Source organism: Barbatula barbatula (assembly GCF_947034865.1).
Source record: "Barbatula barbatula genome assembly, chromosome: 24".
In the NCBI taxonomy this organism is placed as follows: domain Eukaryota; kingdom Metazoa; phylum Chordata; class Actinopteri; order Cypriniformes; family Nemacheilidae; genus Barbatula; species Barbatula barbatula.
The window spans coordinates 10,808,809-10,825,047 of NC_136787.1; the positions used below are offsets into that span (position 1 = coordinate 10,808,809).

Here is a 16,239-nt window from a genome sequence, read left to right on the forward strand (position 1 = left end):
GTGTCAGAGATAAAAGAAGAACTGAGATGGAGAATTCACGCTGGTCTTGTGTTGGAAGTGATTTTTACTCGGGGCAAAGAGTGTAAACTCCTGCTTTTTTAGACTAGGCCTGTTCCTTAAAAGGTCACTTCCTATTGTCAGTCTCACTGGAATTCTTGACATTGTCATGAACTGTAAACTATTGATTTGTGTTCATGGACACTAATTTTCCCCTTTTTTCGTGTCATCAAGCACAACTTTCAATATAACGTATTTTAATACGCAGCATTTTTCATATGTATAAATATATATCAACGCAATCTGATGAGAATTCATGCCTATTTTACAAAGTTGCTCATTCTTGTGAATTTCTACGATCTCATAATATGTTTTTTTTTATGATTTGTTTTTGCCCCTGCGATATTATGATTTAGGGGCGAGGTTAAGGGTGGCCCTTTATCCTTCAGGAGCTCCGGGAGCATAAAAGGACGAGCGACAGGAGGGTACAACGAGAGAGGACCGGGCCTGGACTTTATGTTGTGTTTTAGTGTGTTTGTACCTTTGTTTTATTGTTTGTTAAAAGCTTATGTTATGTTCGCTGGTTCGCTCCTCCTCCTTTCCATTCCTGAACTTTGTAACACTAACATTTACAATTTTACAATAGGAGATGCAGAATTACTGTAGCAATGAATTGAGAGACTTTAAACAGACAATGTAAGAAAAAAAGATCACGCAGTAGTCGAGGGCCGCCGACGATCATTGCAGAGGAAGTGGTTGAAGAGACTTTATTGTGTGTATATACTAAGAAAAATAAAGAATATGTGGGCCTCCAAGCTTTAAAGTAAGTTTGTGGGGGTCCTACCCCTCTGAAGTTTGAAAAGCTACGATCTAGACATATGAAACAGATTAGTTGTATTTCAGCCGAGAGAGATATTTAAGTTCTAAATGATTTTGACTCATATGAGCTAAATCATGATGCAGGAAAGTAAACTGTGGCACAACAAATTAGAATAAACACCCCATTAAACATAATTGAAAACGGGTAATAAAAAGCAATATATGCTTATATGGCTTTCATAAAGTGCTTTGCACTTTCTTCTACTGTTGTTTTGACTCACTTGAGAGCAAATCTTATTTTATGACCACTTTATGTGCAAATTCAAGTGAATCCGCATACTGCTTGAGAATTTATAAATGTGTCCCCACACAACGCTGCCCAGAGGAACATACGGACAGTGTCGATGCCAGGCTCGCCCACCACTGGGACACATGGAGCATTCAGATCTAATGGGACTCCATCATTTGATATGACTTTTTCATGCGCTGGGGTTTCCATTTGTCAAAATGGATATAATGTGGTCATTCAGCACAGGTGGGTAAGCTGATCTCTGCTAATAGAGGGGCTTTCTGCATTCAAACATTATCTCTGGTCACACTATCCCGTCCCGCTGAGAATTCGCGACTATGCTAATGTCTTCATAATGTTTCCGGACTGATTAATTGCACTGACACTGAAAGACAAAGACCCAGAGCAGAAACATCTAAACTTTCGCAATTGCCAAATCTAAATGAGTTTATGAAATACCAAATGCCAGAACGGTGGTGGCTTTTTCTAATCCCTTTGAAAAGGGCCCCTCAGCTCCATCACTTTCTGAAACTGCTATTTCTCTGCCTCTCTTCTCTTTGAGGAAGTGAAATTAGCCACAATGATTTACTCCTGTCATGTCTCCAGGGCTATTCTGCTTCTAATGGACTCATTTACCTTGTTTTAATCACAAATTCACAGCCTGGTCTCTCGACTCCCCTGACGCACTCAAAAACTTCCACGGCTTTGATATTCTTCAGGATGAGAATTGAGGGCATGGACCGTTCTCTCCTGTCGAAAGTTAGAGTCGGATCTACATCAACATATTTTTCATCTTTTCTGGTCTAAAATGAAAAAGGTGCCCTCGCCGTTTACATATTTAAAAAGATTAGCTATGACAACACTAACCGTACATGCAACCAGTGTAGATAAGCTCAAATAAACAAATAGCTGTCGGTAAGATTATTAATTAAATTGTGTAAGGCATGTGTATATGCAGATTCATTTAAAATGTTTTTCACTATTTTAATCACTTCTCAGTTTCATGGTGTTGTTTTTTAAAAGCTCCTGAATAAATAAATTCCTGAATGCACAATTTAAGGCTCAACTGAAAATATTACACACGATTATTTACATATTTATTCATAGTTAACACATTTGTAACAAATAACAGGGATGTGTGTAGTTATCAATGTAACTATAGTTTACTCAAATCGAAACGTGTTCAAATTATTGAACAAGCTCTGAAATCAAATAAACAATCGGCACTAATGTTGTTTGAAAAGACAAAAATAAGAAATGTTTTCTCAGCAATAAACTGAAATGGGTTCAGGTTGAGGCACTACAATTATAAACTAAAAGCAAAATAAACAATAACGGTAAATAGAAAATGATCAAGTCAATTACTAAAAATCGAACTAAAATGAACATAGCTAAAGCAATAGACAACAAAATATTAATACAACAAAAGAAACCTGAAAACAAAACTATTCAAACTATGTTAAAAATACACTTAGCAAAGATTTCAACAGCACTATTTACAGAAATAGGATTTTATATTTCTCAAACTAAAGCGTGCTTTAAAAAAGTCTCTGTAGTCTCTTCATCAATTAAAAAAAATTAAACACACAAAACCTTTGAAAAAAGCATGCTAAATAATTATAAAAGGTTTTGTATAATGTGACTAAAACGCCTTTCGGACAATTGCTGTGTTGGTGGTACATTAAGGGTTAAAGATCTGGACTGCTACTGTAGCACAAAAATCTTTTAAATGCATATAAGAGTGACATATAAACACAACAACCCTAAATCTATATCGTTTTACATTTCAGTCGGCTCAAGAAGTGCTTTACTCTAAAGTGAGCTGTCACTTAGTGTATAGTAAGTCATGTTGGCTTCAGATGCGTCTGCTTAATAGTAAATGAAACATCAGAAATTACTTACGCACTTGTAAACACATGGCTGCAGTTATATTAGCACTGATGTTGGTGGAAGGCGGTTGCCTCTGCTGAATCACTAACACAGCTTTAAGCTGAACTGTTTTTTAATAGAAAACTGTTTTTATTTAGCATTCTCTCTTTGCTTAAAATGTGTAAAGAGACAGAAATTGGGATTTGGGGCTGACACTTTTATATGGTAAGCAGATAAACTATAATGTCACTTACAGTCTTTATCTTGGAGGACAACCACCTAAACAAATGTTGATAGCCATCTTTTATAGCCTGTTTCATTTATTGTAGTAGACTGTGTCTTACATCTCAATGTCCTACATCAATATTTCAAACAATATAGCACTTCGTTTCACAGGAGAGCCTGTAAATGTTCTCTGATCAAGGCTACCTTCTTCTTTCCCCGCGGTCTGACAGATCCTGAACTCGCAGCCCAGCTTATAAAACACAAGCACAAGGATACATTGGAGCATAATTCTGATATAAAGCCACATCAGCAGAGGACTCAGCGGCTCGATTTAACGGCACAAAAAGCAAGTACGGCCCTCTGCTGACCATTTTATGCAGCGGTACAGTAGGATGCATAAGGAAAATAGTTGTTTATGTCTCTTCACGGTGCTGAGTCATTTAGGTTGCCTGCTCCGATCACATATTAGGCATCAATATGATGGCTGAATAGAGGCGTAAAGGGATTTTCTGTTGAATCCCGGTTAAGCAGGGGATCATCGCGATACCAAAACAGCTTGTCAATGCAGCTTACATTCTTCTTGGATCGTTCTGAGGACGTCTGGATGCACATTGCTTGTCATTCTAGAGTCTGAGGCAGTTAAATAATCTTTTTTGACTTTCTTTCTAATAATGGTGTATGGTTTGTTGTTTCCCCGTCTAATGACTGTGTCAATAAGCAGGGAAATCAATGACTTCCTGCCAAGGATAACTAACACTACTATGGAGAGAGAGAGAGAGAGACTTTTTCCATCTGAGCAAAATAAAAACATTGTTGACAGCCACGATTTCTTTCCCCGTTCCCTTCATGACCGCATTTAAACATGATTGCAGACATGGTTTGAGACAAAAGACATACTGCACATACGGTTTTCTTCCCTGAAGAATGTAACTCCATTATATAGAAATAAATGTTTGAGGCGATGAAGATAAAACAGCACCGCACAGTATGTTTACAAATCAAGCGTGTCATCAAACGCTCTATAATCTCATCCAATCAGCATTGTGGATGTGCTTTATGACTTCTGATTGTGATTTTACTCGTATTTCAGAGGATGATTCACAATCTATGACAATGAGACCCCACAGTCTGACTCATAAAGCGTTTTATTCATATGTGATGTCGCAGCGTTTATGTTCATTGTGATAAAACGCAAACACGCTGCATTTTGTATTCAAAAAATGTTTTACAGTACGTAGCTTTGTATCTTTATGCTTCTCGACTACACAAAAGGAATACTCATTTCTCCTGCTTTCTGCTCAAACAGGAAAACAAAAGAAAGAATCACCCCATCGTTTTGTTTTCTTTAACGTGCGCACGCACACCACTCATCTCTGCATTAAAACTGTTCACGTTGCAATTCATACCAAACATAAAGTGCAAAAGAGGAAAGCTTATTTTCTCCTTGAAATCCAACCGCTCTATCAGCCTTCACACTGGGATAAACCAAAAGCACGCTGTGGAAAATGACTTCCCAGCATCCTCTTCTCAGGCCACCTGCTGACATTTCATATGTTTTTTGGGAAAGAAAAAAAATGCACTTTGGGGGAACAACCACTTATCCATCCCCGCCTTTATAAATGATTGAGTAAGCACTTTAATACAGACCTACCAACATGTCAGGCCAGATCTGGTGAACATTCCACTATGAGGTTTGACAGGCGGAGCAAGTCCCCGTTCAGTACTCGGATCGCGATAGCGCACAGACTTGGAACGAACTGTCGGAAAATCTGCTCTCTGTTTGTGGTTGTGCTCGTGTTTTATGTCTGTGGTGCACCAGAGTTGAATTGCAGCATCTTGAAATAGAGGGTCTGTGTTATAGACCTCTCTCTGCTGACTTTCAGCCTATATAATCATACACTGTGGCTTTGAGATGGGCAAAGATATGATTGTTTAGGGAACAAAGTTTGGTCAAAGCAAAGTTCTGCTTTGAAGAATGTAGCATGAGTTGGACGGGTGGAGAACCGAAAAGTATGTTTATTTAAAATGACTTTAACAAGTAGTTCACTTCCATAGTCATTTGTATTCCTGCTATGGAAAGTTAATGGTGGCTTATTTTAAAGTGAACTACTCCTTTAAATATCCTAGTTTAACAAAGGCCTAGTGCTGGTTTAAGGTAAATCATGTCTGTGAGTAATGTCATGCTCCAAATAGTTTATATATCATTAAAATATATATCAAGAAAATAAAGGAAAACTACAGTCATTATTATAACATCACATTTCTATCGAGTTGAAATGACTGCATGGCAAGAAGCATCATTACAATAGTGTTGAAAATAGTTTCAATCTCAGCGTTTTTTAGGGCTCACTTTGCATGATCATTAGCAATGCATGCGGACCGAACGAAGCTCATTAACACCTCAGTGTACGTCATTGTCTTATTAAAGGAACTTAACAGCAAGAAAATAATGGCACTACAGCAGGGCTTTAATACGGCAGCTAATTAGTTCAGCGTGTCTTAAGATCTCTTCATTTCTCAACAAAACAAGAGCCTGGATTCAGTTCAGTGCTCCGGCTGACTGCTCCTTTATAATGAAACACGTAATACAGTTTCTGAGGTGACCGGTACTGTCATAAACACCTTTCATAAACCAGGGTTTTGTTTTACATTAGTTGCATTAAATCCTTCATGGATACGAATGCACAAAATTCAAACGTAACAAATGTATAATTTATATATACGTTTTTTACGTACATTGTTGTTTTTTAAATGTAACTTTTATAATTGGGCTATTTCACATTGTAAGACTTATTTCTTATTTGAACATAAACGTTGTGTGGCCCCAACGTAACTTCCGGTAGACCTCCGCAAAGAATAACTGTTGAGTAGTTTTCATTTACATTGAAATATATATCATATAACCGAAAGTTAAATTCGGACCAGGTTAGTGCCTGCCTATAGAATGCCGTATATCTTTGTTGATTATAACAACCGTTGTTATTTCATCGATAAAACACAAGGATCTCTTTTTGTTTTGACTGCACAGTTAAGGGGTCCAATATATAAAGAATCCCATTTCCCAGGCGCAAGTTTCTCTGCAATAACAGTATTGTATAATCTGGCCCTGCTGCTTTTCCTACAGTCTGAGCAAATCCTGAAATATAAAGTGTTAAAAATACAATTCAGTCCAGGACTGGTGCTAAATTTAGTCTATGAATCATCCCAGAATACGGAGAGGAAGTGCCCAGCAGTTCCAGTCAATTACCTAGTAGACTTTGGGCCAACCAACAAAGCTCACTTAAAACGAAGACTAGCGTCTTTACAGAAGACCCCTAATATCTGACTCACCCTGCTTCATAAGCTCCAATCTGGTGTTTGTGTGGAAAAGGCCACTTCCAGGTGTCGATTTTAACTTATCTTTATAGTTTCCAGCTCACAGGCCAGCACCCAGTGCGATGAAGTCAGATATAGATCACGGAAAGATGATTAAACATGGATTAGCTGAGCTGTCACGCTGGACTGACTCATATCTCACACTGAGAAGATGAGAGGTAGGAGAGCGAGAGAGAGAAAGAGAGAGAAGAGCGGTCAGCAATGAAGCTCTGAAAAACTTAAAGTGACCCAAAAATTTGAATTCTGTTACGATTTTCAAAAGTGCGACTCTCATTCATTCTGTGGGACACAAAAGACGATATTTTAAGAAATGTCTCTATGATATTGTGTCCATACAAAGGATGTCAATGTTGTTCGGTTACCAACATTCTTGAAAATATCATAATTTGTGTTCTGGAGAGGAAAGAAAGTCATACAGGTTCGGAATGACGGAAAGGGTGAGTAAATTATAAAAAAATGTGTGTGTGCACTATCCCTTTAAGAACCAGTAACCAGTTGCTGCTCAAATGAAGACTGAAGATGAACAAATATGGGTCTTTGTTTGTTCATAATAAACATAATCAGCATATCTGAGCAATGAGTCAACAAGCGGCTGCTCGTATCGAGCCTGAGGGAAGTTAGAGAGAAAATGAGAGAGGTAACCTAAAGACTCTGTGGCGTAAAGCACCAGCGATGTGAAACCATTTCAGAAGTAAATGGGTCTCAATTACGCTGTTCACCCCTGCTGCTAACATCCGTCTCGGATGATCTGATCACAAGTGGTCGTGCGAGAGAGATCATTGTCACATCATGACAAAATGACAACATTTGGCACATTGTTATCAAATACAAAACATTTGTACTCTCAGCACAAAACATTGTTCAAAAGAGGAGTGCTCCAGACTATTTTGTCCTTCATTTTCTTTCCCTATTTCCCTATTTCTCATTTATATAATAGTAACTGCTTCTTTGCAACTATTTCAACCTTAGTGCTCTTACCTATACTTGCATTTAGCGTTAATGTCAAACCCTTAAAAGGTAAGTACCTCAAAAGTTCACATCCTTCCAAAAAATAACATCATTTGAAAAGAAAAAGTAGATTTACTTAGAGGGGAGAAACATTTTTCCAATGGTCTGACAAGCTGATATAAAGTAACAGGACAGTAGGCAGAATAAACAAAACCAGTGTGACATAAACCTGTCAAAGTATCTTAAATGACCAGTTTGTAATTTTTCTCTTGATCTAGTGACAGACATGCAATATAATATACATAACTTTGTGTTCAAAGGTGTTTAAAGACCTTACATAATGAAGCGTTGTGTTTTCATTACCTTACAATGAGCTATTTCTATCTACATACACTGCGGTTCATGTAATTCGCCATGTTGTGTCAGCTGCTGAAGTGCATCGAAAGGTTGCAATTTGCAACCTCACCACTGGATGCCGCTAGATTTTACTGATTGGTCCTTTTAAGGTTGTTTATTATAAATATGGTCTAGCAATAAGAATATACTATAAACTATTGTGGCAAAGCTGCAAGCCTGGTTTAAGCGTCTTTTGTTATAATGGGTGTGTAATTGTGAGAATTAGTGTGAGATCAGAGGTTCAGCTCAGCAAGGGCATGAAGAGGACACCCCTCTCGATTTTCCCTCACTGACGCATCTACATGGAGGGCCATCATCTCCATTATGAACATTAGGCTGTGGGCTGGAGCACTGTCGCCCATATGCATGAATCCTTACACCATAATAATCCTCACACATGCTTACGAGTGCTTCAGAAGTACCTCGTTTTCACCGCCTCGCTCTCTGCCCCTTGGTACAGACGTATAGTGCTTTACACTTGCTGGTTCAGTCTCTTATCCTATTACCTATTTTTATTTTTAGCAAATTTTATTTGTATAATTACCAAATAAATAAAACACGTTAACCTTTTTGATCGTGCAAGGATTCAGTCCACATACTTGAGCATTCAGGAAAGCCTTTGATATGTTTGTAACATGTAACGAAGTCTTTTGGGTTAGTACAGTGGTCATAAAAGCTTTTTAGCCAATAAACAAATGAGTTTTATTAAATTATATATAAATATCAAGCCATGCTTTTTGGCACATTCCAGAAATATATTTACAGCACTGTATTTCAACAATTGCTTCAATGCTGGACCAAAAACGAATGCCTGGCACAAATTTAGCCTGTTGTCTTTCAAATAGTTTGTTGGCTTATCTGTGGCTCTTCTCACATGTCTTCTTGCTCACACAGTGTTATGGAATACGACCTGGCTGCTCTCATAAAACTTCTAACTGTTGATAATTGAACAAACAGCCCAATGGGACATTTCTAGAATTGAACAATTTAAGTGTTTGTTTACATATCAAGGTTAAAAATTAACTAAAAAACGAGACGAAACTACTTAAGCAATCTCTCTTCACCTCCCTTTCTCCCAAACAGACACACGTATGCCATGATGATGTAAACATGTTAACTTCACCATCTCAATCGACAGTGCACTTGAGTTCATGAAATAAACATTATTTTCCATTTCCAAACTCACAGAGTTCATATGTTTATCAATAATACAATCTTTCGCTTTCCCTCCTCTCCGTTCTCACAGCCCGCACACTCGAGACGCATTGAGATCAGCCGGGTCAGCATTCGCATCTCCAGCCCGTTTCATTTTTACCTCTATATTAAGCTCTTTTCTTCAGTAGGAAACCAGATCCCATTGCCAGCTGCAACCCTCTGCCTTTCTTACAGTGTTCCACCCACTTACACAGAATACAGGTCTTCAATAAAGGTCTTCAGCACAGCCAAACTGCTTTCTACATGCTTCCTTTACGGTTGCACCAGAGGTGAGAATGACAAGACCCTCATGGTTTCCCTGAAAAGGTCGATGACCTTGGGTATCATAAAATGAAAACGTCCACTGGAAGAGTGCATGAGTGTGATTTGCAATGCTTGTTTAAACTACCTACTGAAGTTTGACCTGTCTGGTGTTGATTCATTTAAGCATATGAATTTATCCAATGTGAATTTCAGCACGTTTAATAATAACAATAATGATTATAATTATTAATATTATTGATGTTATTATTATTAATACGGTTGTTGTTGTTATTTTATGATATTAACAGTTATAATAATAACAATAAACTTTATTTTATATAGTGCCTTTATAGCAACTTTTTAAGAAACGTATGAAACAATATAAAAATTTAATATAAATAATACAAATTATAATAGAAAAGAATTGGGTGATTGTGGGGAATACAAAATATTTTTTACATTTACATTGTAAAGAACAACGTATATAAATACTGTTTTTTTGTGCAAAATAATAAAACTTAATATCAATAAAATCACTAATTTCAGTATTTACCATATGATAAATGAAAATTGTAGTATTATATCAATATAATCCATAATTTATTACAAAACACACATATTACATATTTTAAAGGTTTAATGGCTGCGACTACAGTGACGGTACTAATTTATAATAAGATAATGTGACTTTAGAATGAATAATATTTCTAATAAAATGTATTTTGCAGATAGGGTCACAAATGTGACAATTTGTTATTGCAATTGCATGCTAATATTATGGACTGTTATTATGGCTTGACTGATTTGCAGAAAGGCAGAATAACTAGAAAGAGTAGGAAATGATCAGAAGAATGGGTTCGATATAAGCCAGACTCACTCACAATGCCCGTATGAGTGTGACTGTGCAATGCATCAGTAAACATGTAGTTACACATACTATTTGCAAGAAGCAAAGTATCATACAAGAGAAACCGCACTTTTACATTTGGTTTCACCATGTACCTCACAGTCTGGTGTGTTTGAGAATATCAACAAATGTTCCTCTCTCACCTCTCCGACTACTTCTTCACCCTTCTTCTGACAACAAAGGTGTGTTATAAAGAAAAACACAGAGTTGCCACTGGCTGAATTACATTCACGAGTTCACCTGCGCAGATAACAGCGATGTTGATAGGGATAATAAAGCAAGAGCTTGGTTATGAAGGTTATGCGTATTTGGCGTGCTGTCCGGGAAGCGGGCTCCGAGCTCGCCAGATCTATCCGAACCCGAAACACTACACCTTGGTCAGGGTGAGTGCGCCGAGCTCGGAACCGGTTTGAGCCCAGAGCACACCCCCCGGGGCTCTTGCAAAAGAAAAGTGAGTTTGGGAGAGGAGCCGGGGTGGAGGAGGGATGCTTAATCTAAGGAGATCGAGCAGGTAAGATGGATTCTCTATTTATGAGCGAGCTCGCTATGGCTAATTGTGTATGTGCAGTGATTGCTGATTGTGGACCAGCCGGCTGATTATATGCTACGGCTCCTCCCGAACTTTGTTAATTAAACATCATTTCACGAGTTCACCTGCGCAGATAACAGCGATGTTGATAGGGATAATAAAGCAAGAGCTTGGTTATGAAGGTTATGCGTATTTGGCGTGCTGTCCGGGAAGCGGGCTCCGAGCTCGCCAGATCTATCCGAACCCGAAACACTACACCTTGGTCAGGGTGAGTGCGCCGAGCTCGGAACCGGTTTGAGCCCAGAGCACACCCCCCATAAAGCAAGAAGTTGGACAGCCGCCGGAGTACGCATACCCCCCCAAACGCGGTGCTGGACAGTATGGAGGCGTGGACTGCGTTCGGGTAAGGACAAGAGGATGGTGGCTCCTTAGAAGGTGTGGTTTGAGATGAGGCAAGACTGGGGCAGGGGTTCCTCCAAGGATGGTTGAGACTGATATGGAGCGAAGATGCCTGCTGGAGTGATGAGAAGTTGAAACCCATGAGCGGCTGGAAGTAGGTTTAGTGCCCGTAGAGGGTGTAAATCTAGGAATTCAGAGATTTATCTAAAATTAACCCGTCTTCGTGGGTGTCCCTGGATGAGGACTGATACTGGGAGGGGGCTACTGAAGGAGGGATCCAGCTGAAGTAGAGCACCTGATGGAGGTTCCTGCTGGGGAGAGAGCTGCTGTTGTGCTTGATCCTTAGAAAGTTGTAGATGGCAGAACACAAGATGGAAGCACTGGCCTCTGCGGAGGCGATCGCTGCGGCGACGCTGGCTTCGACGTCTTAGATGGGAGCACTGGCCTCTGCGGAGGCGATCGCTGCGGCGACGCTGGCTTCGACATCTCAGACGGAAGCACTGGCCTCTGCGGAGGCGATCGCTGCGGCGACGCTGGCTTCGACATCTTAGACGGAAGCACTGGCCTCTGTGGAGGAGATCGCTGCGGCGACGCTGGCTTCGACGTCTTGGATGGAAGCACTGCCCTCTGCGGAGGCGATCGCTGCGGCGACGCTGGCTTCGATGACTTGGATGGAAGCACTGGCCTCTGCGGAGGCGATCGCTGCGGCGACGCTGGCTTCGATGACTTGGATGGAAGCACTGGCCTCTGCGGAGGCGATCGCTGCGGCGACGCTGGCTTCGATGATTTGGATGGAAGCACTGGCCTCTGCGGAGGCGATCGCTGCGGCGACGCTGGCTTCGATGACTTGGATGGAAGCACTGGCCTCTGCGGAGGCGATCGCTGCGGCGACGCTGGCTTCGATGATTTGGATGGAAGCACTGGCCTCTGCGGAGGCGATCGCTGCGGCGACGCTGGCTTCGATGATTTGGATGGAAGCACTGGCCTCTGCGGAGGCGATCGCTGCGGCGACGCTGGCTTCGATGATTTGGATGGAAGCACTGGCCTCTGCGGAGGCGATCGCTGCGGCGACGCTGGCTTCGATGACTTGGATGGAAGCACTGGCCTCTGCGGAGGCGATCGCTGCGGCGACGCTGGCTTCGATGACTTGGATGGAAGCACTGGCCTCTGCGGAGGCGATCGCTGCGGCGACGCAGGCTTCGACGTCTTAGATGGAAGCATTGGCCTCTGCGGAGGCGATCGCTGCGGCGACGCTGGCTTCGACATCTTAGACGGAAGCACTGGCCTCTGTGGAGGAGATCGCTGCGGCGACGCTGGCTTCGACGTCTTGGATGGAAGCGCTGGCCTCTGCGGAGGCGATCGCTGCGGCGACGCTGGCTTCGACGTCTTGGATGGAGGCTTCTGCTGAAGAGTCTGCTGTGGCAGAGCCCGTGACTTGGGCGATGGCCCCTGCAGGCGGGGTCTGAATCCCTGGTAATTGCTGAGGCGGTTGCAGTGGCAGCGAGATCCCCCGCCAGGGAGATGAAGGCCGAACAGTGGAGGCCCGAGCCCATGTGGGCGAAGGATGGACTCTTAGATGATTCGGGAAATGAGGGTTCGATGGGCTTCCCTGATGATTGAGAGATCTGACCTGATGTAGCTCTTAAAAGCTTCCGATGTCCAGCGCCCTAGTGCTTGGATTTGAGACTGCGATAGGCTTTTTTGGGCGGCTGTAGTTGCTGCGCCTATGCGGAAGGAGTGGCCGGAAAAGTGGTCTGCGGGAATGCCAGACAAGAGCAATACGGCTTGAGGTGTTTTTGGAACCAGAAGCGTGTGACTGGGCGGTTAGATTCATCCACGAAGAGAGGGTCTGATGTGGTTTTGGTCTGAGATTTCCTGAAGTGAAGGTAGGCTAGAAGGGTCTGATAAGGCTGAATCGGTGACTGGAGGTTGAAGATGTAGATGAAATGTCCCCTCCTGGTTTGGTCCGTCTTGCTTTGTTTAATTAAGAATGAGATCGTCTCTGAATCGAGTACTGATAGGTCAGATAACGTTGGATGTATTACGGGGTTGAAGATGGACGTGGTGGAAATTTCAGAACATCTTAGAAAGCCGAAAAAGGCTAGGATAAACATGGAGTCGAGCGTGCGATCGACGTGCTTGGAGTGATATCCTTTACGGAGGGTGGAAATGCATCTGGTCAGTATATCCAGGGTTATAGGTTGCCTGGGCGAGCAGGCTGGGTTCTTTGAAGGCCCTTGATGAGCATAGATGTTTGGGAGCTGGCTATGGCTGCGGATGGAGAGTTGAATATGAGCTTGTGGAAGAACTGGACCCCACTCATGTAACCTTTAATTGAGCTTGCTTGGAGGTTTCATTGCTTGAGAAATTGTATCCATAAGCTCAGGTCGTCAAGGCAGGGGCTGGATATGGATAACATGTCCTCTAAAGCGTGCGCGGAGGACGCGAGAGAGGGGAGGTGTGAAACGAACGGGCGACCTTGCGGGATTATTCTCATCGCGAAATTCAGATGGCCGAGAACGGACAGGAGCTCGCGTTTGGAGCAGCGGGGATTTGCTAACAGCGAGGAAGCGATGACGATTGTTCTGACGATTTTCTCTTTTGGCAGTGAAGCCTGGAATTTAAGAGAGTCTAATTTTATTCCGAGAAATTCGATGGAAGTGCTCGGTCCTGAAGTTTTGTCTGGGGCAAGGGGGACGCCGAGTTTTTCAAAAACCTGTTGGACTTTTGCTAGATGCGCAGCTGGAAACGAGTCGGGAGACGAGATGATTAAAAAATCGTCTAGTAGGTGGATTAGGTAGGGAATTGCATAATTGTTAGAGAGAATCCAGCAAATTGCCTCTGACAACATGTCGAAGATTTTGGGGCTGCTTCTGCAGCCGAAAGTAAGGCGGACAGAAAAGTAAAATTTATTGCGCAATTGTATGCCGAAAAGGTGCCAGAAGTCTGGGTGGATGGGCATGACTTTAAATGCGGACGTAATGTCGACTTTGGCTAGCCAAGCTCCACGACCTGCATGTTTTATTAAAGTAATGGCTTGATCGATGTTGTGATAGTGCCGCGAAAATTCCTCAATTGGAATGAGGCTGTTGATGCTTGGAAAGGCCGAGCCGTGCGGTGACGAGAGATCGAAAATGAGGCGCTTTTTTCCAGAGAATTTACGAGTTGCTACGCCGATGGGGCTGATGCGAAATACGGAAAACGGGGGAGCTTCGAAAGGGCCGATAATGAATTTTGCGTCAATCTCCTTTTTAATAAGGAGATCGACTGACTCTGGTTCGGAAAGCGCGGACTGAAGGTTGGGGCAAATTAAGCTGAGTGATGGAAGACTGATAACGCCGGGGTCGAAGCCGTTCGAGAGACCGGTCAGAAGGTAGTCCGTGAACTGAATGTCGGGGTGCGAAGACAACTCGAAAGACAAACAAGAAACGTTCACGGGAGTCGAGAGGTAATTTTTTAGATTTTTATTCTGCACTTGGGACATCGGGCATACAATACGAGCGTGTGCACCGCTGCAGAAAAGGCACACGTGCAGGAAGTGACAACGCTGCCTGGAACATCTTCCTGAATTGAAGCTCCTGCATGCCTCCAGACTGCTGGGTTGCCCGTGAGCTTGGTTGGCTGGGCGGTTTGGCAGGCGCGGAACAGAGGAAGTGGATTTGGGAGACGAAACTGGGCATGGGGGAAGAGAGGGAGTGACTAGGGGACAGTTGATTGTGGAATGCGCTACTGAGCGACATACCGCGCAGGAAATATTCCGAACGCCTAAGAAAACCCTGTTATGCAACTCAGTGTCCAGTGCGCCCCAGTAGGGGCACTGGTTCCACTGAGCCACACGAATGGCACACTTGGCGGAGAAAAGTTTGTGGTAAGTGTAAAAATGCGCGCCCCCGTAGGAGAGAGCGAGCTCTGCCACGATGGCGAGGTAATCGCCCAGCTCGCGTCTCCTATGAGGGAACGCAGTGCAGATCACGTCAGTGTAACGGGAAAAAGCAACGGTAAATTCGGGGAAAGACAGTGTGCGGGTGTGGTTGGGTGACTGATTTTTAAATGTGAGCGATAGATCACCGTAAGTGATCTGCCGCTCGGTTGACGGGGGTGATAATGGTGAGAGGAGGAAATAAAGGTCTGTGTCCGCACCTGTCAAGATCTGCGTTCTTATGTTCCCCGAAACTGGAGGCGGTTCCAAGGCTGGTGCGTTGATTGGCACTGGCATTGCTGTCGCCGAGGCCAATGAGAAGCTCGATCGAGCCTGCGGAAGAGAGAGAAGGGGGGGAATGGCGGCCGCCTGAGCGGCTAGCGGAGTCATGCTCGCGCTAGCAGCGGCTACCAGGGTGGCTGGGAAATGGCTAGGAACCGGCGCCTGCATCGCTAGCTGAGGCAGCCTCGCGCTAGCGGCGGCTACCGAGGGGGTTGGGAAATGGCTAGGACTCGGCGCCTGCATCGCTAGCTGAGGCAGCCTCGCGCTAGTGGTCGACGCAGGCGCCGTGGGCCAAGAGCCAGGGGCAGGGAATGGGTGGTAAAGCACCGGAGCTCCAGGTGCTGGTGAGCCAATGCTTCGAGAGCAGCCCGCTACTGCTGGCGGGGTGTTTGCAGGAGGCCGAAGCTGGCCAACGGCGAGAGGGACCGGTGGGTCCGTGGCGATACCTGCGCTCGCGGAAGCCCTGCTGTTCCGGCTTCCCCGCGGGCGGCCGCGACTAGCTGCGGAGGTGGATTGCCCGGGTCGGGAATACGGAGAACCGCGAGCCGTGCCCGGCTTGGTGGCGGAACCCCCCATAGCGCCCTTCGGTGAGGCGGTGTCCGCCAGGGAAGAGGCGTAGAGGCCGTAAAGCTCCGCCTTGGTCATCCGCCTGTGGAAGTGGACGTCCGCGTTGGACAGAGCTAGTCGTAAGCCCTGGACGGTCCATTTCTGTATGGCGGGGATCGCGTTGTAAGCGGAGGTGTAGGAAGAAGCCGGGGAAGAAGGTGGAGGTCTCTTTGAGGCAGGAGACGATGTGCCACCTCTCGGCTTAGCCTTCCGAGGTGTAG

At 43.7% G+C, this 16,239-nt stretch overlaps 1 protein-coding gene across 4 annotated transcripts in view; it reads right to left on the reverse strand.

Moving 5' to 3' along the window:
- Positions 1-16,239, reverse strand: part of cadm2a (cell adhesion molecule 2a) — a 279,639-nt gene that overhangs the window by 140,753 nt on the left and 122,647 nt on the right. The window contains exon 1 of one of the 4 annotated variants that reach the window (XM_079447825.1): positions 6,530-6,665. The exons of the other annotated variants lie outside the window; for them this stretch is intronic. Within the exon in view, the coding sequence (XP_079303951.1) occupies positions 6,530-6,539 (10 nt within the window). The 5' untranslated portion in view covers positions 6,540-6,665. Of the gene's footprint in view, positions 1-6,529; positions 6,666-16,239 lie in introns of those variants that run through there. 4 annotated transcript variants of the gene reach the window in all.